Source organism: Camelus ferus, chromosome 7, assembly GCF_009834535.1.
Source record: "Camelus ferus isolate YT-003-E chromosome 7, BCGSAC_Cfer_1.0, whole genome shotgun sequence".
NCBI classification, from domain to species: domain Eukaryota; kingdom Metazoa; phylum Chordata; class Mammalia; order Artiodactyla; family Camelidae; genus Camelus; species Camelus ferus.
This window is the reverse complement of record NC_045702.1, coordinates 41,862,481-41,888,998: the sequence shown is the minus strand read 5'-3', so window position 1 is coordinate 41,888,998 and position 26,518 is coordinate 41,862,481. Positions and strand designations below refer to the sequence as shown.

Sequence of the window (26,518 nt, the reverse complement as noted above, 5' to 3'; positions counted from 1 at the left end):
GGAGCCTCCATCTGATTAAAGGGGGTTTAATCTCCTGAAAGAACAAAATACAAAGGAAAAAGGAGCCACCTACTGACTCGGGATCGAAATATGCATCTCCGAGAGCAATTCCTTTCAGGTTGATCTTCGTGGTCATCACGGGATTGAGCATGTGGATATAGTGGGCGATGGCTGGCACGTATTTCCCGGCATAAGACTGAGAAAGGGAGACGTTAAAATGACCCATCACAGATTGATGCTACCAAAATGAGGGGTTTCTGCTAATTAAAATCACAATAAAACAAGCAGTATTTCCACGGACACATCCTGTATTTCTTAACTTCATGTTGTTAATTCCACGATAGCAAAGAGTTCTGTACCTTCCTTCTTTGGTCATCCCTAATAGCACCAAGTGACATGCAAGTCACAGGTTAGGAGCACAAAAAATAATAAGTGAACATGTCATAAGTGAACACTCTAATTTCCTTCCAAAAGAAAATAACACGGACACCGCTGAATATAATTCTGCCACGCCTAGGGTTTTTCTTACCGGAAAGTTCCACTGCAAGCTTTATTTCAAAAGAAAAAAAATCTCAAAGACAGAATTAAGATTTCAAAAATCTGTATAATGATGTAAAATTCAAAATTAACATGTATAAAAGGAAGAGGAAAGGGAAAAATATTTACTGGCTACAAAAATGGTCACGTGAACTTATATCTGCTCCCAAGCTTTTCCAGTACAAGGTTCTTTTTCAATTTCAAAACGTTTTGCAGACACAAACATGATAATAATTCTGCTTTTAGATGATGCTGAAAAAGCTACTATTGGTTCAGCAATATTTAAAAATAGTTTTGTATATCTGCCATTAAAAAGTCACCTTCCTGACATCTCCACTTGTATGTCTGACATGAAACTTCACACGTTCAAGGTGAAGCCCTCCGATCCCCAAGCCCTCCTTGCAGCCTCCCTTCCGCTAATGTTAACTCTGTTCTTCCAACTGCTTCGGCCGAAAATCGTGGTGCCGGTCTTTGCCTCTTTCACTCCCACCGCAGGAGAGGCCATCAGCGAATCTTATCCACTCTACCTCTTCTCTCAAAACACATCCAGAACCCAGTGTCTTCTCACACCCTGACTCCATCACCTTGCCCCAGGTCACCATCACTTCTCACCTGGATTCTTGCAGTAGTGCCCTCAGTGGGGCTCTGCTTTTGCCCCTAGCTTCATCCAGTCTAACTTCCAGACAGTGGTCTGTGAAATCAGATCATGCCACTCCTCTGCTCAAACCCTCTAATGACTTGCCATCTCCCTCAAAGCAAAAGCAAAGGGCTTTTTCTGAGGCATAAGGGCTGATGTGATCTGGCCTCATCACTGACATCGTCCCCACAATCCCCTTGCTCATTCATCTCCAACCCCTCTTGGACCAAATCATAATTGTGACGTCTATTGGTCCCCCTGCCAGTGCTGCTGCATTAGCTGTTCCTGACACTAGAATGGTCCCCAGATATTCATATGGTTAACTCCCTCGTTTCCTTAAGTGAGAACTTCTGAAGGGGGCCCTCCCCGGCCACCCTATCTAAAATTTTCACATCCCTTTTATTTATTTATTTATTTTTAAAATTTTATTTATTTATTTATTGGCAGGGGGAGGGAGGTAATTAGGTCTATTTATTTATTTACTCTTAGAGGAGGTACTGGGGATTGAACCCAGGACCTCGTGCATGCTAAGCATGTCCTCTACCACTTGAGCTATATCCTCCCCCCACATCCCTTTTATTGATAGTTTATATTCCCCTTCTCTCCTTTTTCATCTTAATCTTTATCCATCTCCAGAAAACGTTTACTTATTTATCTTGTGTATTGTTCCTCCCTATCCACAGTAGATCCATGGACACGGGGATATCTGTCTGTTTTGTTTATGAGTGCACTCCCTGTGCCTGATGCTGTTTATTTGTTTGTGCTCAACAAACAGTTGTTAAATGAATGAGTCTTGAATTAACCTACACGCCTTTGAAAAACAGCAATGCATGTATTTTTCAAGACAGACTAGGTGCACCATGTGGCTGCACGTGAGTCTGCAAAACTTCTACAACACTTCCAAGGCTCTTCAGGGGTCTGTAGCTGAAAGACTGAGGATTTCGGAGAGCTGTCATTTATTCCGTACCATAATCATTTGTTGGAGTTATCATTATTCCCATCTCAACATGAGGACAGTGGGGCTCAGAGAGGTTAAGTGGTAGAGTCAGAATTAACTCTGGTCTGACCTACTCCAAATCCTAAACCCCTTCCACGTTATGATAGAAGAATGTACTGTACATAATTTTTACAAGGTTACCTCACTGATGCAGCCTTCTGGTGTAACAATAATTATTTAGGCAAAGTACTGAATCAAAGTGCCTTACCCACTCATACTCATGAGTACATTTTAGCTTCCATTCAGTCATATAAAGATGTGTTTACATGTCTGAAATTTGGTTTGTTGTATAACTCTGCTATATTCTCTTTTTAAGGACAGTAAGTGAACATTTATTAAATAAAATTTTTGTAAATTGACCCCCAAAAGCAAATTTTCTTTAGTAATCATTTCACTGGTAAAGATGTATCATACAGTCTTCACTCAGCGACGGTTTATTGGGCAACTCTCCTGTCAAAGGCATCATGGTAGATACTTGAATAGACACAAAGACGAATAAAGCACAAAACTTGTAAAATTCACAATTTCTTTTGAAAATACAGTATGGAAAACTTAACTCAAATGTGGTAAGGCCAAGTTTACCACTTTGTGGCTTATTATTTCCACAATGTGTACATTACCCAACACATAGTAGATACATAAAAACATATCTGATAAATGAATGACCCATCTGACATTACTTATAAACATTTCTTCTCTATTGGAAATTAGTACAAATGCTAAAAATTATACCTTCCAGTGATGTTATCATTCAAGTTGTGTTATTATAGGACCTGGCAATAATACACCTCTCTTGACTCGTTTTGAGATGGAAGGCTATGTACTTTATAGGCAGTGATGACAAATTTAAGCTAACACAGCCACATTTTTATGGCACCTTTCCCCTTGTGACCCTCATATGTATCTGGGATGTATTCAGGCAGGAAATTAAGAAGGAATACTCACTCAAGTTTCTGAGCTTCTACTATGAACAGGTTATTTTGCCTATTTTAACTTGAACCAATGTGAAGTTAACATTATCTTCCTATACTTAAAATGATGAAAACAAAGGTCTATGCATTTCAATTATGTGCCCACCTTGAATTCTATCCGGGCATGGCTGCCTCCACATCTCCCACTTCTCATATCAAATCACATTTCAGTCAACAGTTCTGGAATAGACTATGGGTCTCTAGCCCCCTAAGGTGGGACCCATCCTTGCGTTTATCCACTACACACCTGCTTAGTGGATCATTTGCAAAAAATGAGCCAGTGAAATGGGTACTTCTATAATCACGTCCAAAACACATCTCTCAACTTTCAGTCCACATCTGCTAAGCTAACAATGATGATGTTTACCTCAGTTTTTGCTTTCTAATAACTATCACACACCTTCTTGCCCTATGTCAGTGTGACAAATCCTTCACTGCTGTTGTCATTACTCATTCCCCTGGTTGAGTGACTCAGGCTATCACACAGCAGACAATTATAGGATTATTTTATGGAAAACAGACACTGAAACATTACAGTGAAATTTCAATTATTTTTCATTCTCCTTGTTGATACAGATTTCTTTTTTTTTTTTTCTTCAAGATCAGGCTTGTTTATTCTTCCTGAACCATTCGTTTCTCAATTTAACGATTCTCTGACCACCGCAAGCATTTTAAAAGACAACCAGAAAATAACTCAAGAATGCTTTACTTTTTACCCAGTTTTCCCTTTTCTGGATATATTTTAAATAGACTAGAACCCCATTCTTCCTGGGAGGAAGGTAGGTGTCGTTGTCTGCTAGGTCAGAAATGGCTCCTTAGGACTTATCATTGTGACTCTGTAATTTTATGAACTCTTGCTTCTTTTGTTCTGAGTTCTGTCCACAACAACGACTAAAGCAACAGCAACCACAACTATCAGCCCTGTGGTTTCTCTGATCTCTGGCTCGTGTTCACCAATGTGGGCAGCAGCTGGCCAATGAAGCTCCCCAAGTCTGTGAATTAACAGTAACCTTCCACCAGCGGGTCAGACCCTGGCCTCATAAAAGCTCGGAACAGCATCAAAGCAATTATAAAAGGGAAGAGGAAAAGCATGACCAGAAGCTATCTGAACACACACTATTTTAGAATTCAGCAGTGACCTTCAAATGAGGAACTCAGCCAGATAAACATATTTATCAAACATAATAATTCAAACTTGGTTAGCAATCAACACAGCAGGATTTCAGTCTGCCCTTAGTAATTATTCCTTCCTAATCTGTAAAGAAGCTGCATTCCCAGCACTGTTCTTGCACGGCTCATTTGCCCCATGGTGACCGTATTTTGAGCTCACCTCTGACAAGAAGGGCCAGAGATATTAGGGTATGTTTGGATATGCTTGTATTTGCTGGAGCTGAAAGAAGCAATAAACCTCCAGTTTTCCTCTTACATCAGAAGGATCTCAGAATTCAGCTCTCAGTCTTTTATTTCCCCCCCGGGAGAAAAAGGTCTCAACATGGCAACTGAATAGTGGTTTTGAATCTCAGTCTGCAATCTTTCTGAGTTCTTAAATGTTTGAAACAGCCTAATGGAAATCACGTTAGGAGCATATTGTACTTGTAAAAATAGTCTAGAGAGAATGTAATGCTTGGTTAATTACCCAGATGTGTAAAAGCACAATGCAATTGGACTTAAAGAAACTTGTAATTGTGTGTATTCCGTCTGAATCTCTCCCTTCTTACACATTTCAACAACATTCTTAGCAGACTTACTGTACCCCTGCCACCCGGTTACTTTTAAGGGGAAAAAAAATTCATATCTAAAATCAAGCTTCAATCGGCTTCCCCAGATGAAAAAAAAAAACACCATCAGAGAATAATACTATAATGGAAACAATGTCCTCTTGCAGAAATTTCACATATGTTAGCAGTTACTATTGTTTAAGCTACTCTCAGTCATCTACATTTCTTACTAAAGTTTATTTAAAAAAAAAAAGTAGACGCAGTTAGATTCATTCTCTGTTTTGCTTCCAGATAGACCTTTTATGGTAAAACACACAGAATCTTTACTGGTGATCATGAGCAATGGCCTTTGAACCTGGACACCAAGTGTCACTACCCACTGGCCCTAGTTCCTCACCTCTGCCTGGAAATGGGAGAAGAGGAGTTGTCAGCCTTGGCAATGACATGTCGAAGATAGTCAGGGTCATTCTGCGTCCTTTTTCCCGGCTCTGTTCCCAAAGCCCCAGCCACTCCAGCTGGAATGAATGTCTCTGAAGAATTCACTTTGGGGCTGGTGAGAACTCCCCCATGGCCCCTGGGAGGAATCAAGGTGGGCTGCCCTTCTGGAGAGAGTCACAGCAGTGTCGTGTCCTCTAGCTGTCCCCAAGCACAGACTATGGCAGGGCCACCCCGCGTATAGGGGCGATCAGAGAGGGGACAGGGGGACACGCCTTGAAGAGATTTTATACACATTGAAAACCACAAAAACTGATGAAAAGTCTATGTTGAATGGAGTTACACAGGATGCAGCAAAACAAGAGGACAGGATTAAGCTAGGGCAACCCTGACATCATGGAGCCTTAGAGTAGAATCTTACTTCACTCAGCACCATGGTTTCCTCTGAGGACAGAGGAGGTGTGGCCTCAACATGGCCAGTTCAGAAAATTAATGAATGGGGGAAGCTGGAACTTTGGTATTGTGGTAATCTCTACAACTTCCTAGACATTGCTAGACCATGCGTCATCTAATTTCAAGACCACACTGCTGCAATTGAAAGAAAAAAAAAAGGCTTCTAATGAGAATATGGCTTTATCTAAACATCTATTTCTCTTGACTATGAGCTTAAAAAGAAATTCAGAATCTACAGGAATAGACATATAAGAAAAACATTTTGATCTGTATCCAACTTTTAGTCACATAAATTTATGTTAAAGTATGTACTGCCATCCAAGGGGTATATTCTTATTTTATTCTGAAAAGGATGCTTCTTTAAAAATAATTCCATCAGTGACAAATACAGGTGAAAAAGATGTACCTCTCCCGAACTCTCACCTGAGTGCCGATTTTGGAGAAACCCAGCTTAAAGCCAGGTGACTTGAGCAGATGAATAAACGATTCTGTTTAAAGACTACAGTTAATTTGATTTTTAAATAAAGGGTATGAACGTACTGGCCCACAGTCAACAAACTGAGTCCACTGTTTACTCACTGAAGACAGAATTCAGAAGGCTGAAGCTGCATAATAGATTTAACTTTAGCATTTCCGGTTCCCAGCCCAGACATCTCACCTAATCAGGTACCATTTGTGTCACCATGCCGCTTGGTCCAGCATGGTAGCTCACTTCAGACAAAGATTATCATCCTTCTGATTTACTCGTATTCCTTTCCAAGTAATTAAAGAAATAGTAAATAGGTGTTGATTTGACTTAGATATGCTATCCAAAAGCCTGAGGCCCAATTAGCAAACATTTCCATATGCCCTTGTTCATTTCTTCAGGTTGTAGCTTAAACCTTGACTTTTCTAATATTAAACTCATTAAATAGTCACAAATCCGTTTTCAATTCTAAAAGAAAATATTGGCAAGTCAGAGGATCATAACTGAAAATAGACATCTGTCATGAGCACAAGAGTTAAAGCAGCTCAAATGTTATCTAATAAAATTCAGCAAGTTCCAAGCTTTGAGAAATAATTGCATTCCAAGGACTTCAAGCCTTTATATCACTTGAAACTTCCACTTACTCCATAAAATTTTATGATCAAAGCCAAGTCTTTATGATTAAAACTAAGTCTTGGCCAGAAAGACAGAAACATCCAAGACGCTAGGGACCTTCTTTTCTGTTTGCATAAGGTTGGTAACCCTTAGAGATTCCGCACAAAATACGGAAGGGATGTTTGACTCCCTTGTACAGACAGTGGATCTGTTCTGGGGGAAGAGGCGGGTCTTGGAGATAGTGCAGTTCCGTGGGGAGCGCAGCCATGCTCCAGACATCATCTCCTTGAGAGGGGTAACCACCCTTAGCCCGTCCCTTGACGACAGCCTTTGGGATCTGGAGTCTGGCTGCTTAGGTTCCAGTCTTGGCTGAGTGAACCTGTAAAGTCTACCCAGCCTCTCTAAGCCTTAGTCATCTCAGCTACAAAATGGGAATGACAATAACAGTGCCAGCTTCACAAGGCAGCTGTGAGGATTCAACAAGATAATGCATGCAACATTGCTTAGTATCATGCCTGTCATACGATCCACTCTTCAGCAAATATTCTCAAAGAAGAGAAAGAAAGAAGATCTACAAAAAAAAAAAAAAAAAAACAAGGAAACTGGAGTCTTGAAGGCTCCCTTCTAACTACTAAATTCAGTGATCAAAACCCTGGGCTAACAGAATAAAGGTGTGGCCTGCATTAAAGGGGTACAGGCCTATTGCTAGAATAGTTCTCCATCCCACCCCATCACTGCTATGTCAGTGCCTGCAATTCCCCTACTGCAAGTCTCTCTCTATGGTGCAGGCTCTGTCCTCTCTTCAAAACAAGTACGTTGGGAGTAAGTTTAATTTATCAGATTCTCTCTAATGGGCAGTGAGCTGATAACAAGTCAGAATGGGGGACAGAAGCAGGACAGGCATGATGCGGATGGAGGAACCATGGAGAAACAGAACCTGAGCACAACGGAGCCGAGGAAAGGAAGGCTGAGGGTGGGAGGAAAGGCACTGGATGGCTCTGGAAAAAAGGGGAGTAGAAAGAAGGCTCCCAGGGCCTGGGGAGCAGCCTAGGGAGAGGAGAGCCATAAAAGGGAGATGAAAAGAAGCCAAAGAGATAAATCACCAATATTTTTATTTTATCTGGCAACTGCCGTGCATGAAGCCACTCTGTAACATTCATTAAACGTTGTGCCTAGCATTGTACGAACGAAACTAAACAAACATGGCTCTCGACCACCCGGAGCCTGCGCCTGAACCCAGTGGACTATGATGATTTCAATAAAGAAATCAGACTCGGTGATCCCAGCAGGGCTTTGCTCATGCAGATGAAGATAAAGTATCCTATTAAGCTCACTAATTTTTAAATAGCTTCAAAGGTTTGCTTCAAATTCGGCCCTCAAATTAACCATGGTTGCAAAGCTGCTTCTGAGGAAGTAGGCCCCTTCCTGCTGATCAAGGAGATGCCGAGTTTAAACCACTGTTTTGGAAGAGCTCCCACCCACGGCCACAACCACCCCTAAGCGCGCACTCCCTCCTGCGAGGGGACAGAAAGTCACCGGTGCAGAGGATCGAGGGGCAGGCCCCTCCCAGCTCCAGGGCTGTTTTGCCTTCATTTCTATCGGGGCCCACATCCACTTGAGCGGATTCAAAAGGGTGTCTGTACCTCAGGAAAAAGAGCAGTCTCACTAAGAGTTACTGGCTCGGAAAGGATAACACTTATGAAGAAAGTTAATTATGTGAATTAAACGCAGCTTGTTTCTCTTTTTGAAGTACATTTTTTTCATGCCCGGAGGAGGGTGATTTACAGACACATTTGTCTCTCTTTAGAGAAAATTAATTCCAGTTGGTGGAATTTCTGGGCAGAAATGGAGAGAAGAAGGGAAGGAGACAAAGCAGGTCTTGGGTCGCAGCCGCCTCCCCCCACCCCGCCCCCGCACGTCCACACCGCGCCTTGCTGTGGCCTAGTGTGGTCCCATGGCAGGGGTGAGGGGCCTGGGTCAGTCCCAACACATTCTGCCACCATCCAAAATTTCTAATATCAACTTCTGAACTCCACCATCACCTTCTAGATGCACCCAACAACTTCTTTTAAAGATGACTTCAGAATCACAGGGAAGACAACGCCACACCCCAAAAACCAGAGAGCAGAGCTTTTTACACATCTCAGCCCCTGTTTGCATGCATTAGACCATATGCTTTGGAGCCATAATATATTTGTCCAGCTTTTCAGCATCAATGGTAATAACAGTCATCTTGTGTTGGGTACATACTACAGCCAGTCACTCTGCTAAATATTTGAGGAGGATTATCTAATTAAGTGCCCAAAACAACCCTGTGCAATAGGTACCGTTATTACTTCCAGACTCCCTTACTCCACAGGCAGGGCGCTGAACAGCTCTCACAGCCCCTCGGAGCACCAGGCTGCCCTGATTCACAGCACACAAATGTGGAGGGTACTTAGGGCCAGTACACTTGGAATGAAAAGCAAAAAATCATTTCTGAGTTTACATATTTATTTTCCAAGAACAATTCTACGAATTTAGCAGCATTATTTGTTCAGTCTCCACAAGAGACAGGATTTCCCTTTCTTGAAAAAAAATCTATTACTTTTTTTTTGATGGTGGAGACAGGGAGGGTGGGTTGGTAGTTTGTTAAATCTGCAATTGTACATGGATCAAGATACTTTCAGAATACACCTAGGTAACTACAGTTGAACATCCCGGAAAGTAAAATATCCCTTGAAGTGATCCAATTTAACAACCAGCCCGTCTGATTTTAAGGTGAAAAGCAGAGGCCCAGAGAGGTTAAAGAACTCATCCACAGAGAGGTAAAGCCAGCAATGAATGAAGGTCTCTTGGTCATTAATCCAGAATTCCTTCTACTCCATTCTGCCTCCTAGCCTTAAAGCAGATGACCAGATGGAACAAACTAGACTAGGGAAACACAGCACTCTACTAATAATAAACCAGCAAGCCATTATTTAGTGCTCTTCCTCCTAGAAAAAGACGTGCCCCCAGATTTAACATCTCCTGTGCAGTTCTTACGAAGATGATGTTGCCAGCAACTGCATCTCCACCCCAGGCCCTGCCTGCCCTCCTTCACATCTTCTTTCATCATTGGAAGCCACAGGTTTTCTTACAAGTATTCATCCCAGCAGCAGAGAATGTAAAAAGAAAATGCTCCTTTCCTACACACATTCGGAAATTACACGCATGAAACCAACAGGCAGACAAGAGGGAGACAAGTCAAATTTTTCATCAAGAATTTGGCAGCTTTGCTCAAAGTTCAACATCATGGTTAACAACATCACCGCATTATTTGCAAGACAAGGAATTACACACTAAGCAGATCGCTCTCCTGTTGGAGGTGAAGACTGGGCGTTTTCCAAGGCTGCTACCAAGATGACAGGAGTGTCTCTTCATGCCCTGTTCCCTGACCTGCCTCTGAGATGAGTTAAAAGGCAAGGAGCAGCAGGGAATTACTGGTGGAGGTCCTGAACAATCCTGACTAGATAACTGGCTTAAAAAAAGACTTAAGTGTAACATGCTAAACAGTCAGGATATCCTTTCCAGACAGTTTAGAAAGAGAAGAAAGCAGGTGAAGAGAAGGAAGTTCCTAGCTCCTTTAACTTGCCATTCCCTCGGAAAAACTGAGACTGTTTTTCAGTTTGACATCCTTAGAATGGACATCTGTGGTTTGTGCTTGCCCAGCATCCTTCCAGCCCTCCTTCTGGTATTATCACTCAGATTTTCCTCTGGAGACCACTCATCTCCCACTCTCAGGCCTTGTGGTTCAGGCGTAAAGGCCCCAAGGTGATCTCCTACCTCCCAGGTCACTGAGGTGGGCCTCAGGCACCATTCTGGCCAATCTGTATATTCCATCCCATTGACCCCAGTTACTAGTTCTAGAATGGGCATGGGACCCAAATGGATCACATGAGATTCAGGAATATGGGAAGGAGGTTGAGCTGGTAGGCATACGTAGACCTCTGGAGTTGGGTGGTGGGGCAAGGGCCCAGGTGAAAAGAATTTACCTGAGAATGAAACCAGTGAAGTGCAAAGCCAAGTGAATAGACTGAGGGAATGTGAGAGAAAATCCTGATGACAAGGTTTGAGTACCCAGATACAGCCATGCCTGATGCCCCTGTTTTACTTAAACCACTTTGAATAGGGTTTCTGTCTCTTGCAGGTAAAAGAGCCTGGACTAATACACCCATATTCACCCTTCAAAATCCAGTTTAATTGCTTGACCTTTCCTGAGGATCCCACAGTGAGCAGCTGTCTGTGCTCACTTTGTGCTACTTGTCTTTACAGCTGTTTCTCCAATTGTACTTTTCATTTTGCATTATGCTTATCATTAGACTCTCAGATTAGGCTAGAGTCAATGTCTTATTAATCATTGAATTTCCAATACTTGTCCAATGCCTCAGGCACAGCAGATACTCAATATATATGTGTTGAACTGAATTTGATTCTAAATACTCTTTCAGTGAACTCTGATCCCTCCAGTGGTTTCCCTTTACACTCAGAATAAAGTCCAACCTCTCTGCCATGCGCAACAAGGCCCTACATGATCTGCCTGTCTCACCCATATAAGCTCCTTCTACAGCAGCCCAAAGATTTTTCCTGAGTGCACCAAGCCTGCCCCCAGGCACAGTCTTCGCATTTGCCGATCCTTCCTCTAGGAAAGCTCTTCTCCCAGATCCTGCAGAGGTCCCTCCACTACATCACTCAGGGCTCTGCTCAACTGTCTCCTTATCAAAGAACCCTTCCCTGACAATCTTATCCAAAATAGCACCTCCATCACTCTCCAACCCTCACCCTGCTTATCTTTTTCATGACATACCTTTCTCGGGCGTATCACTGCCTGACCATACAGTACATGTTTCCTTCTTTCTTTATCACTGCTTTCGCCTCTAGAATGTATGAAGGCAGGGAAGTTTTCTGTTTTGTTCACAATTGTATTCCCAGCACCTAAGAATTTTTGTGTCTGCAAAATATTGGCTGCTATACATTTTTAAAATAACCTTAAATTTAAAAGGATTAAAAAAAAAAAAGCAAGCCTTAAAATTGAAACCAACATATGCAAGTGAACCTGTATTTTAAACTGTAACACAATCACCCTGAAAAAAAATTAATTCTTACACATTTCAGACATAGAACTTTGACTTTTAAACCGGTACAGTCCAAGGATAAAAACAATTGCAGCCAAAAAATACTGGAAGTCACTTTGTTTTCTAGCTTTGCCTACAGACAAAGTCTAAAGAAATAGCATCCCAGTAGCAATGAGAACACTTAGTGTTCAGGTCTTGGTTTCCAAACACCCTTCCCCATTAAAACGAACCAGAGTTCCTTGAAGAAACAACTGATTCCAGGACTAGGGCAGGGAAAGTACAAGATAATCCTAGAACATATATGTGTGCCAAAAAGCAAGGAAATGCTCAAAGACTAATGAGGACTGTCCAAACGACACAGGAGCCAGCCTGCAGGGGTTCCCACTGACCAAATAGGGAACAATATGAGCATCAAAAACAATAGTGATAGCAATAAATTTTAACACATCAAACAGATTTAACAATCCATGAGTCTCCAGTGACATTTTTAAAAATACATAACAGAGAAGAGGAGGAGGGGAAGATCTTCTCTACAGAAGAATGCCAGATGATACCTAAAGGAAGACAGATCAGCAGAATCACCATTTTACACCCCCTGGTATAAGAACGGATTCAGACAGTTATCAGTCTGATGAATAACTGATTTATCAGTGAATGCTGAAACTACTCCGTGACATATTTGGTGGCTGGGAAGAGATGCTCACGTGGTCTCAGATTACTTATTAATTTCAAAAGGAAAAGGTAACTTTCCAATGGTGAGATCTGGCAGACACCACCTTGACTAAGTCATCACGTTTAATGTCACCAGTAATGGAACAGTATGTGCCTCCCGATGTGACAGAACAGAAAGCACACAACATCATCTACATAGCGTCCTTGCCACATGTTTTCACTGAATCTAAACATTGAGGAGAGAATCAGTCAAAGCCAGAAAATGGGACATTCTACAAGGTCCCTGGCCTAGACTCTTAAAAATCATTATCATAAATAACAACAACGAAAAAGGCAAGGGACTGAGGCATGACAACCCACAGTGATATATGAATCTTTATTAAGCCCTGTATCTTTAAAAATGTTATGGAGGACATTTGGGGGATAACTGGAGAACTTTTAATATGAGCTGAATTAATACTAATGTGTGTGTGTGTATGTGTGTGTGTGTGTGTGTACATACTGAATGAATAAACCACAAGTGTCATGATATATTTCAGTCCTGATGATATTGGAAGCATGCAATAAAACCTGACTTCCACTCACCTCTCCAGTGGCATAAAAGTCATTCTCTTTATAGTCAGAAAACAACAGGAAAAACTGAACTAGTGCACTGCAAAAAGAAAAACAATAAAAATTACACGGAATCATGCTGTGCTACCCAATTTCACCCTCTGACAAGAGGTTTCACATTAGAATTAAGATACCACTATGCTATAAGCTCCTGTAGGCATTTCATCCAAAGTCTCATGCACATAACATTCCAAACTCGGTGGATGGTTAGAAGATACTTGTGGGCTTACTTTGCGACAATCAGGAGTTGAGACAAGTGGACATCAGCACTCTGGGAAGGTTTCCAGATCTCTGAGTTACCAACTTGGATCACCTAACCATCAAGGGGGCCCTTGAGCTAAGTGATACAGGCTTTCACCTATTATTTAGCAATTTTGTGGAGATAATTCTGCAAACCTTATGACCCCTTTAACCTCGGCTTGTGGTGAGGTAATGGGAACCTTAGTTGCTTACCAAACTCTCTCTGTGGGGAACCCTGAACATTTCTATGTTCTAATGGGGCTCCCAAAATGTCAGTGTTTTAGTTTTAGTAACCAAAGAACAGAAAAGCTGTAAAATGACTATAGTTGAAAGGAAAACCAGCCAATGGCTACATATACGAAAGTAAACACACAGTGGCTTCCAGGCCCCCAAAATCACATTTACTAAAGAATGCCAACAGCCACTTCGGTAGGTTACAGTGAAATAGGTTTAAACGTACTCAAGAAATTACTTCATAATAAGCAAGAAAAGATTATTGAATGATTCTCTAACCAAAATCTTTCATAAAGAAACTAAAACTTGGGAAAATCAGAAGCTTTATGAATGTTTTGACTCAGATTGCGATGCCTGAGAAGCTAGGCAGGGTTTTTTCCCCCCAGCTTCCTGCTGAGGGACTAAAAGCCGTGAACCATCCAGTGAAGATGAAAGTCAAGGAGGCCCTGCAAAACCAGGAGAAGGAGAAAGTCCAAGGGTGACACAGAAGCAAAACTGGGTCATAACAATCACCACGATCCCGGCAATAATTTTCAAAGGCTCCGTAAAAACCCAGCATTAAACTCTACTGCAGAGTTTCAGCGTATTTCTCTATTTATTATTTATAGCAACTGAAATCTTGGGAGGAACTAAATCTGGGAAGCTGCATTATATAGCTTCCATGCTTGCCCTGGCAATGAGCTGGCTTCAGAGTTGAGATAAAAATAGGAGTTTATTCTCCACCCTTTGCTCTCGCTTTAACCTTCAGGCTAAAAATTACTTCTCTTTCTCTCTTTCTGCTAGTTGGAATGGCAATAGACAATTTGATACAGTAAATCTCAAGTAAGCCTTGTTCTTTAGCTTAAAGCTTATTTCCTTAGCGAATTTGTTGGGGTTGCCAGATTTAGCAAACAAAAATGCAAGATGTCCAATTAGATTTGAATTTCAGATAAACAACAAATAATGTCTTGGTATAAGTATGTCCCAAGTAGCGCCTGGGACATACTTACTTTAAAACATTATTCACTGTTTATCTGAAATTCAAATTTAACTGGGCATTCTGTATTTTATCTGGCAATCTTAGCTGAAAGAGAGAATCTCCCCGGTTGCTTCCAGATGGAAAAGGCCAGGATCCTCTACCTGAAGTTTCCAAGGCAAGGCCCCACTTCAGGAAGTTACCATAGAGTTTTAATTTCACAGTAGGATCCAAACAAAAATTTGGCGTATAATAGCAAGGTTTGGCAGGTCTCTCTTAAACGGGAATGAAGAATGAAAAACGTAAATTTAGTACGTCAGGTGTACATATGCCCCTGCTCTTTGAACTGTGTTTTAGTCAAGGACTGTATCGTTACATGGTGAGGGTTTGCTTAAAAATAAAACCTTAGAATCTTGCCCATATAACATTTCAAATTTTAGAAGCAGAATTGCTAAAATACATAATACATGACATGCACACACACGTGTGTGTACATGTGTGTACACTCCATGTATTTACTCAGGCACAAGTGCTCTGTGGTGCAGGAAGCTCACCTCTTCCAGGTGATTCCATTTGGAACCTTGCTGGCATTGTGCCAAGGCCTTGTCTAATAAATACTTTAGTCAAAGGCTACCTGGTGGCAGAAAGGTACATTAAAGGACACCAGGACGAAACAGAGATCACAAGGGTGAGTGACTATGAGAAAATTTCCTCAGATAATTTCTTTAAAGGGAAGATGAGTTTGGGCAGAAAAGGTGGATTATAGAGCCAAAGACTGCCCTGGGCTTTGGTCAGCTGTAGTGGAGTGAGGGGCATAAGAAATATGAGAGATCTGGGAGAACTGGGGTTAAAACAATGTCAGCAGAAGCTCCACACCAACAAAACCCAAAGGAGGCTTAGCTTTAGTCACTGACAGTTTGACTGATAGAAGGGCAGCAACAAGACTTTCAGTGGCTTTAGATAAATGACAAGTTTTTACTGTATAGCACAGGGAACTATATTCAGTATCTTGTAGTAACATATGGTGAAAAAGAATATGAAAACAACTACATGTATGTATATGTATGACTGAAACACGATGCTGCACACCAGAAATGGACACAACACTGTAAACTGACTACACTTCAGTAACCATAAATAATCTTGGCAGTTTTGTTCTGTGGCATCAGGTGGGGACCCGTCCTCTGCATCCACGCATTCCACATCTAGTGTGGCCAGGCCATGATCCCCTCCGCCTGCACTGAACATGCAATGTTCTCGTTTAACACATGAAACCTGTCTCACAGTCACATTGCCATGGAGCTTTGATCAGAGATGGATATTATTTCCCATGCAAACCAGTATGTGGAATAGAACAGTAGCATTTCCGTCTGGCTGCTAAGAAAATCACTTCAGGCACACCGGGAGCGTGGGGCCTGGGCGGCTTGCTCAGTACTGCGTCACCAGCACCATGAACAGTGTCTGGCACGAGGTAGGCAATCGGAAAACCAGTGATAGAGGGAGAGAGGCACCAGCTGGTCTACTCCAAATCAAAGTTAGCTAAATTGATTATCCTTTAGGAAATTTATTTATTTTTTTAAACCAGAGTGGCAATATGGTTCTAAACACATTCCCAACAGAAAAAAAGAAAAAAAAAAAAAAAAAGAGAGAGAGAGAGACTATTTAAACATCTTATTAGTGAAAAAGTTACATTTCCAAATAAAAGAAAAGCAGCCTAATGTGAATGTCAAATGTCTTTTTAGGAGTCTACTCCTTACAGCCGTGCACTCATAATAGTCAAAAGAAATGAGATTTTCAGAAAAAAAGAGAGATGGTTTTCAAAGGGAGAAAAAGAGAGTTCTACTCTTCAAACCTGTAGTAGCCTGTTTACAGGTCTCAAAGCAACCTTCTTATTCCAAACACCCATCTGGACAGCTGGAGAGAAGAATGTAGTCACAAAGGGAAACAAATAGTGTCAACTATAAAGGAAACAGCTGAAATCAGTTTTCTGCACTACCCTTGATTAGCTATTTTCCAGTTCTGAGAGCCTGAAGCAAAAAGAACTAAAACAGCTATAAACAATGGATGCTTTGAAATAGGTTCTCTTTACATGTCTTGCAAGAGGAGATGAACCACATGTCAGCAGTAAATATCCCCACGGAGGGTCAGCTGGAAGCTGCGACCCTCTCTGGGGGAGGGGCTGGAGAGCCAGAGAAGGATGGCAGGGGTGCGAGGCTCTGACTAAGACAGGACTGATGCATTTCGTTAATACAGACCCTCTGCCCTCAGGGTGTTTGCTAGTTAAAGAACTCAGTTTGTCTGGATTTCAGCCAAAGTGGGTTGCAGGAGGAGGGGGAACAGCGAGAAGCAGGTTTCGGATGTGAAAAAATGGGAGCACACAGTCAGCGCCAAATGAGAAAGACCTGGCACTCCAGTAGACGTGTGAGGACAGCCTGCCATCGGGATGATGTCCTGGGCGGGAAAGAAGAGGTTCGGGAGCTGGGGGTAGGGGAGGGACCCCTCCTGGGATCGGGCTAATCTGCCCCCAGGACCCATCTGCTCTGGAAGCAGAAGTGTGGTTGCTAGTCATCCCTCCTGGAAACTGAATGGATGTGCTAAAATAATGAGACATGAGGCAAATCAAAGTGTGGAACACAGACAGCAGCCGTTTTCTGGGTCAGCAGAGAAGAGAGAAGCCTCTCTGGGAGAGGCCGGAAGTTCCTCCAACCCGCCCCGCCCCCAGCCAGCTGCCTTGGGGAGAAAAGAAGAATAAAACGGAAAGCTTTTGTCAGAGATCAAAAAACTCTGACTCCTATTAGATTCACTTTCACTTTGGGGATTGGTTGGGTTTGCTCACCAAGTGATTAGCAGAGAGAGGGTGTCTGGGGGAAGTCGGGGGCAGGGTAGGGGAGCTCGTTAACCCTTTCTGGCTACTAGGATTCTTGTAAATTTTTATAATGCATAAAGGGGTGCCCTGGTGATCTGATAGAATCAGGGACTTGGTCTCTGGTAATCATCTACAGACTGGGAAAAAATGTGGCCCAATAAGATCACTTACTTTTTAAAAATGTACTAAAAATAACTACAATGAACTTAAGAAAAAGAAATGAAGAAATAGTATGTATTCTGTTTGGTTAGGCTACATTTTCCTTCAATTTTTTTTTTTTTTTTTGCAGAAGAATAATTTTGTAATATGAAGGGGAAGTAAGAGATCAGTTTACGAGCTGCACTTTAAGCCTGGAAGAGTCATGAAGGAGAAACAAGAGAGTGAAAAATTGCATTTTGTGAAGGCCACAGAAGGAGGAACCCTAAGGAAAAAAAAACACAAACATCTGAAATGTTGTTTCCTGGCAAATGCAAAATTAAATATAATGTGGAAAGCAGGCAGAAATCTCTCAGGCATCTAGGCATCTAGTTGAACAGTTGGAAAATAATCTTTGGTTGAAGAATTCAGCCCTGTTTCCATTGTTTCTCAAAGGATAGTTTTACAAAATTAAAATTATGCCTCAAGATGTCAGCTCTTATTATTTTCTCTGCTGGCCACTTTCATAATTATCAATGATAATGTAGCAGAGTGGAAAACAGACTCTGTGTGTGTGTGTGTGTGTGTGTGTGTGTGTGTGTGTGTGTGTGTATGCTCCCCACATAGAACTGTTCCTAAAAGACATTCAAGAATTGGACTATGAGGACCAATCAATAATACTTCCACTACTGGAAGGATTTTCCTATTGAAATAGAAAAACATTTGGTCTGAAGAAGATCAAGAGAGAGCCAGGACCTTTTACCTGTATAAGTCTCGTGCCACATCATCCTCGGTGACTGCATATCCCTGTGGATGTTCAGTAAAACTGAAGCCTGTGCCCACCTGAAGGTGAAATCAATAGGCAGATATAAATACAGAGAAACACACGTCCTGCAGAGAGGTATCACATGGGAAGGAAACCACCCTTATTCCAAACGCCATGCTGTGGACCTCAGATTGTTGCCGTCACTCACGTGCATTTGGCCATCCTCAAAGGAGGATGTTGCATGCCACCTATTTCCCCCCTCCTTCCTCCAAGCCCAACTAAAATAGCAGCACAAAGCTCTGCCCTGGGGTTAGTGGCTGAGCTGTCCTGAGCCTGCAGTGGGGACCTGGCCAGATGTTGATTTAAGGACAAGGAATTGACCTTTCCTGCTCCCTGCTACAGTATCAAAAAGATCCAAAGTTGTCTCCTCTCTGAAACCTGAAGGGTGCAATGTTCTGTCCTGCTAAAAAGGAACTCTCTAGGCTGGAGATAAAACATGGGGGGGGGGGGGGATGGTTTCCCATTTCTTTATTTGTGAGAAATATGGCCACTAAACCCTTTCACCTTCAGCAGATAAGGGGTTTTTAAATAAAGATTAGCTGTAAACTAATATTTTCTTGTACCTAGAAATTCATGGACAACTGAGCTGCAAATTAACAGAAGAAGCTAACTTCATTTTGCGTCAATAATACATATCAGGAATGCACCACACACATACCAGTTGTAAATATTTTTGGTTTTTGTTTGTCCTCTAAACACCCAAGGGAACAGAACATTTAATTAAACTTTTATTTAAATATGGGATTACAGATAAGAAAGAGAATGGTTGACAAAACATGGCAGGGTGGACAAGAATGTTGGACTTTTTTCTCCCAATTTATCTGTTTTCTCTTTGAACCATCTGGGAAGAGAAAGAAGTTAGAGAAATTACTTAGAGGGCAAAGATATTCTCAATCTGCAGAAGCTGACCCCAAAGTTACTTTCCTAAATTGCAGTGTATTGGATTCAGTTTCGTAAGAATTTCCCAAAGAGAATTCTACCTTTTGCCCCTCTTTTGAGCTAAGGCATTCTGCTCACTGTGATAAGCGAAGGAGACCAGTTGTGACTTTGTATGTCTAGAACTCTATTTGAAAGATGAGGAGTTCCCATACTGTATAATAGGCCCTGCTACGGAGAAACCCATGTCATCAGTAGAAGGAAGCTAATCCCTTATCCTGGATGGTACAATTCAGTGAACAGGACGTTTCATAAGACTAGAAATGAGGGAAGGAGAGACGGTAGCAAGTAAAATTGCCAAACTTGGACATAACAGTATGTGTTAGAAAAATTAAATCTCAAATGTGTTTCGTTTTAATAGATAATTCTATTTTAAAAAGGAAAAAATCAAATCTGTATTTTTTCTATTTCTTAAGTGTACTTAAAGAAAGAATACAAGAGAGGCTAATACTGCCATTTCATAGGACCCCAGGGGTACTCACTGGATTATCAATGTAGAGCATGGAAAATGTCGTGGTCCAGGGAAAGTCTCTGGCACGCACTAGTAAAGCAGAGAAGAGGTGTTAGACTGAGTCTAATAAAACATCCCACCTCAGGTCTAGCTCTGGTTAGGAGCTCAACATGCCCCCCTGTCCTCTCCCTGTCACCGAACTCTGATGTCCCTCTGACACTGCATCACACCCTCACAGCTCAGAACAGATGCATGCCCCTTTTCTCTCTCCCTTACTTTTCCCAGAACCAGAGGGTTTCTACACCTAAGATGGATTTTGGAAACAAAACCCAGTGCAACTGGGTCATGCAGAAAAACCCATCAACCACTGATGCAATAAACCCATCTGTCCAACCCAGTGAGTCATCCTTAATGTCCAATTCTCTGGAATCCTCTGCCTCCCATTCAACGCTGAAGAGAACCACTACGTCAACAGAGTTGTACACGTGAGTATGCTGAGTCACTGTTTCACCCTCCAAATTCTGACCCAGGGAAAGTAAATAATCACCCCCCACCAGACACGCACACAAAGAAAATGAGATGGGGGTAAATCTGGGTTACAGCAGGATGTGGCTCCTTCCCCATGCCTTCCTTCACCCCAGGCTCAGCTCACAGTATCTTGCTTCCAAGATATCTGATCATTTATGGGGCTGAACCATACAGTGTTTTGTTCATGTGAATAATTAGGGATATAATTCCACCCATTAGTCCCAAGCAAAAGGGCTTATGTAAAGAGTAATAAATACCAACTGTTTTCATAAGCCCGGACTGCCTGAGTCAGCAGCAGGCTGGGAGAACATAGCTCAGAACCTTTCGCCAAATTTTAAGGGAGAAAACAGTCCAGCCAGGACACTCACCCTGGTGGCTCCTCCTCCTTGGACAGACATTGCCAGAAAGTTATGTTTTCATAATCTGGAACTGTTAACCTATTCCTAGTCGTTCAGTGTTCACTCTAAATTATTTCCAGAGCAGATAAGAAAGGTTCCAGTGAAGAATTCTCCATGGGAAAGTGGAGTCCCAGCAGTACTTACCAGTCAGGTTTTTTGTGACAATATAAGGTCCGTGTTCCACAAAGAGTCCAAACATGGATGAGCCGCCTGGCCCACCCTGCAGCCAGAGGACGACTGGAGCATTCCAGGGCTCTACCTAGGAGGGACAAAGAAACCAGTGACGACACAGTGCTAAGGCTGCAGAACACACCCATGCAAACTCATCCGAATCCTCTGTCTTCCACGGCCTTGTCTAAATGTCGCCAAGCCTTCCCAGACCCCAGTGACCACTCTGCGCTACAAGCAAAGCACTGCCATTTCTTGTCTTGAATTAGTATTTGCTTCATATGCTGGCTATCTATGTCGTGCAGTTAAGTCTTGTCTGGCCAACAGCCAGAAACCCCACGGATTGTCAAAGCTTGACTTTGTACTCCCCTAGACACCCAGCATACTGCCAGGACACGCTTATATTTTTTCAGTTGTTTAAAACCTTCTGGGAACTCTTTCATTTGACCAACATATTCCCAAAGACGTACTACAAAGAATTCATCTTCCTCAGTAAGTCTGCCCCCTTCACTGCGAGCTGAAAGTGCCTTTCTGATTTTATTTCCTAAGAAGGTGTCCACAGAGACAACAGTAACTTCATTCAACACAATGAAACTGAGAAGCATAGACAGGCCCTGAATCCCTGAATCAGCAACAAAACCCTAAATAAGGCATGGATTTATTTAGGAGATGTGGGAGATGTAAGTAATAAAAGGTCACTGGCAGGGATGGGATGCTGGAAATCAGCTGCTGGCGGTAGGCTACGCCATCACCCTGGATGACAGAGGGATCTTGACTTCTTTCACTTGACAATACACTTCCGAGCACCTCACAGGGGTCAGCACCTTGCTGGGAGGAGGTCCTGGCAGAGTAGTGAGTGAGAAAGACAAGCCCTTGTTCTCTTCGGGCTTACATTTCATGACAAATACAGACAGTAAGTATATGAATAAATATGAAGATTAAAGAGTGTGAAAAGGAAATGAAGGTGATGCTAAGAGAGAGAGTGACGGCTGAGACAGAGGTGTCTCCTTTAGACACAGGGATCAGGAAGTTCTCCATGAGATCCTGAGAGCTGAACTGAAACCCAGAAGCCGAGAAGGATGCAGCCACAAGAAGAACCAGGGAACAATGCTGTAGACAGAGGGAAATGATGGGGAAGTCCTCAAGACAGACAAGTGAGTGTGGGACAGCAGTGAGTGTGGAGGTTGCCGGGCCCTCCGTGAGTCCTCCAGGGCAATCTGAAAGAGGCACCACTGAGCCTCCACAGGGCTCAGCGCAGGACGTGACAGAGTCCTCATCTGATGGCATGGCTCATTTGATGCTCAGTCAGCCAGGTTTGGCAAGAAAGAATCGTACTGCTTCAGCCCAGAGGAAATCCTGCAGGCTTTTACTTAGCCCAGCTATATGGAGACAAATCAGCGTTGCATCAGAAGGCTGGAGAGACTGGCTCGTTCACCTAGATGATGTGAGGAGTCTGTAGGCAGAAGGCAAGACTAACTTAGGGGAAGGTGATCTGGGACCCACAGCCAAGAACCTGCAAGAAGAGCTGATCACACAGGGTTCTAACCATAAGGACAGAGGCAGGACAGAGGGATTTCTCTCTCCTCTTGTCACCAAATGTCTAGAGTCCTTAGCAGCTTTGGAAAGGGGCTAGGGCAGTGGGGGCAGTGGTCAGAACAGCTGTGAGCTGGAAAAGTGTTTTCCTCTATGAGGGACCACCTGGGTCCCACTTCCCAGTGTTAAGAAATTAAATGAGATACTATTTGTAAAGCCCTTGGAACAAAGCCTAATGTCTGATAAAAGCATATTAAGGGCAAATGATTATTATAATTAAGGAAACAGGTAGAGAAGGTAGGAGTCGGACTGGGAACTCAGATCAGCAGGGCTGTAGCTCCAAGAGTCAGCACAGTGTGACAGGTAAGTCTGTGAGCTCTTGCCACAAACTGGGTTCCAATCCGGGCTTTACTATCCACTAGCTCTGTGACTTTAGACAAGTTGCCTAAGTTCTCTGGACCTCAGTTTCCCCACCTGTAAAATAATAGTACCTATTATCAATAGGATCAATAGGATCAATAATAGTACCTATGCCACGTGGCTATTGGGGAGACTAAATAATTTTCATAAAGCCCAGTGAGTGGCATATAGTGCATGTTCTACAAAAGCTAGCTATTGCTATAATAGATAAATATAATAGATAAACACTAGGAATTTATAGATGGTTTTCATGTAAACCACCTAGAAATGAGGGAATAGGAAAAGTGGGTTGTTTTGGTGTTTTCTCTTGCTCCTTTGGCCATCTTCCTGGTCAGCTTTTCACTAGCTGATTCCCTTGCCTCAAGTATTGCCAGTGTCCAAAAAGAATTTAAGAGAACTAGGAACTTGCAAGTCGAAGCAGAAAAAATTAAAACCAAAGCCAGCCTTTTAAAGCCACTATGGAAGCAGAGTGACCCTGGAACTGGTAGCCAGATAGGTTCTTGGCCACATAACAGCTGTGTGATCCTGGCCCGCAGATTCCTCTGGACCTTCACTTCCTCAACCATCAAATGGTGATAATGCCCACCTCATAGGCTTGCCAGAGGACCCCGATGAGAAAATGTATGATGAAATGATGCTGTCAGGTCTACTGTGCTGGATAAATATAACCGGCTCTACCCTGGCCTGCCTGGCCCCAACTGTGTGTGTTTTGTTTGAATAAGTGATTTTTATCTTCCCTCAGACCCTCTAACTTGCTCTTCAACACCACTCCCCAGGATCACGTTCCACTTTATTCACTCAGCAGCAGGCACATTAGAGGTGGGAGACAGTGGAATCTGGATGGAAGTGGCTCCAGCCTCTTGGGCATGTGAGACACTGTGAGTCTACCCATTCCTCAGGACCTCCAGGCCCCCCACTTCCTTCTTAATGTGCACATGAGTTTCTAGAAGCCACGGAGAGCTACACATGAGCCAGTGGTTCTCAACCCTGGTCACCCATTAAAGTAACTTGAAGAACTTTTAAAAAACAAACTACTGCTTAGGCCCAAATCCCAGAGATTCCAATTCAACTGGCCTGGGGTGAGGCAAGCATCAGTCTGTTTTAAAAGCTCCCAGGTGGTTTACTGTGCAGGCAGGGCTGAGACTCTGGAAGGGAGATGGAGAGTTTGCCCTCTTGGATGCCCCAGCCTGCTGGTCTCCACCCTACCTTCCTCTGCTTTTCATGTCCCTTCCTGTGACCTGGCATAATGATGGGACCTCCGGACTTTCAGAAAAACAGGCAGACCCTGAGAGGCCACACTACAAAGTCAAGTCTAGCACCTTGGTGCCAAACATCTTTATTATGCAACTTTGAAGCACAGGATACTGCATTCTTCGAACGCTTAGGTAATAAGAGATCTGCATACACACCTCCAACCTCAGCTGACCTTGCTCCTCAGATTTACTTTCCTGGAGGAGGTGAATGAACGCGACAAACTTTGAAGAAGCCCATTTTGGGGGAGGGGGGTGGGGGGTGGGGGTAATTAAGTTTATTTATTTATTTATTTATTTATTTACTTATTTACTTTGATGGAAGTACTGGGGATTGAACCCAGGACCTTGTACATGCTAGGCACGCACTCTACCACTGAGCTATACCCTCCCCCCCTCATTATTATTTTTTTTTTTTTAAGAAAACTCCATGCACACATGAGTCAAGCAAACTGTGAACTAACATTGCCCTTATCTGGAATGAAATGCAAAAGGTCAGATGCTGGAAAATAAAAGTTTCCATATTCGATGCAAAAACCCAAGAGTTAGTTAATACCACAGGATGTGGACTTTTGTAATATGATATGACATCACAATGTCATGATTTGTATAACAATAATCACGTCAATAATGGCATAAAGTTACTATGCAGTAATACCTTGGATGATCTATTTAGCTCTCGACTGTGAGAATGAAGCCCTTCCCCCACTCACTACCCCCACTTAGAAAAAAACAAAAGTGAGTGAAGACATACCGGAGGAAAGCACACTGCAAAACTTAGGATCCAATGAAGCAAGAAGTCACTGCTTTACTTCGTTACAGATTTATAAAATTCAGGACTTTTAAAGTATTGATTGTTTTGAGGCTATAATTCAAAAGTGTATGAAACAAGAGGGAGTGTATATTTATTTGGGCAAAAATTTGAAAAATTTTACTTAAAACTTTTCATATTACAAAGTAAGTAATTTTTCTTCAATTTTTTTTTCAAAGAGAGTATTTAAAAAAATCTCCCTTTAAAAAAATTCCCCCTTGCCCCACCAATCCTGTTCCCTAGAGATGACCATGGAAGTATTTAGTCTTCCAGATTCTTCTCTATGCTCCTCCCTACCCCCCCCCACATACACATATCTTGTAGCTGTTATATATGCTATATACATAAGTATTTTTTTTTCAAAAATAGGATCAGGCTATCGAACACTTTATATTTTCTGTATTCACTTAACATGTTGTGGAAATCTCTTCACATCAGTATATGTCATCATTTGGCTGAACAGCTGACACTCTGAATTTACCACCATGTAATAATTCATTTAACACATAACACCAACAGGCATTATCCTAGGGCTGGGCAGGCAGAGCAGCTCCCACTCAGGCACAGGTAGGATACTTAATGGTTATGAGCATGGATTTTGGCACCAGACTGTCAGAGTCTGAATTCTAACTACGCTATTTTACAGCTGTGTGATCTTGGGCAAGTTACTTAACTTCTCAGTGTCTCAGTGTCTTTTGCTTGAAAACAAGAATGATAATAATGTCTATTGAACAGGACTGTTGTGCAGATTTGGAGAGTTAATATATGCACAGCACTTCAATTAATGCCTGGATTATTTTTCTGGTGAGGTGGGAAGACAGTAATAAATAAGTAATTCAATAAATGGGTGATATGAAAAAGTAATGGAGAGACATTAGATTGAATACGTAAAGAAGGCCTCTGGTGACGGTCCTGAAGGATGAAGGTCCTGAGACCTGAAAGATGAGTAATTCCCTGCTAATAAGCATTTATGTATTTAATTAAAAAGAAAATAAAATCTCTATTAATAACATACAGATCAAAGTAGTATAGCAAGAACTGATGATCAAAAAGAAGAAACAAAGAAATTCCAAATATAAAAGAAGGAACAGAGGAATCCTAAATATTTAAGTAAAAAGTCTCTCTAGCAACAGAAGAGTGTGGGCACACAGGTCCCCCAGACCTGCCTTCTTGGCAAACAAGAAATGATGGCCTTGCCTCAGACCTTTCAATTCTTCTGGTGACCCCTGGTGGCCAATTCATGAGCTTGGCCATGCCTGCCTCAGGGTTTGCTCCTAAATGAACAGCCCTGAAGGAGGCAGGTTATCTACTGCTTCTTAGATCTCTACTGAAGGATATTTCATAATCTCTCCCGTTAGTGCATTCCATTATTTAGTCACAATAATGGTGAAAAAAAGTCTACCCTTGTCCTAGTAGACTGTCATTCAAAGTAAGTGAAAGTCATTTACTTGGTTTAACATTCTGTACAGAAAGAGACTCTTAAAAACACCCAGCTTCCTCCTTTCTCCTTGCTTCTAAGTGAGCACAGGAGAAACTATATGGGAACCTTAGTGAAGGTAGA

The 26,518-nt window shown here is 42.2% G+C and overlaps 1 protein-coding gene across 4 annotated transcripts in view; it reads right to left on the bottom strand.

The window, feature by feature from the left end:
- Positions 1–26,518, bottom strand: part of CPVL (carboxypeptidase vitellogenic like) — a 105,910-nt gene that overhangs the window by 47,932 nt on the left and 31,460 nt on the right. For all 4 annotated transcript variants that reach the window (XM_032483797.1, XM_032483800.1, XM_032483798.1 and 1 more), the window contains exons 4-8: positions 20,920–21,034; positions 19,881–19,939; positions 18,400–18,479; positions 13,180–13,246; positions 74–196 (exon numbers count right to left, since the gene is read on the bottom strand). In XM_032483797.1, the coding sequence (XP_032339688.1) occupies positions 74–196; positions 13,180–13,246; positions 18,400–18,479; positions 19,881–19,939; positions 20,920–21,034 (444 nt within the window). The remainder of the gene's footprint in view (positions 1–73; positions 197–13,179; positions 13,247–18,399; positions 18,480–19,880; positions 19,940–20,919; positions 21,035–26,518) is intronic.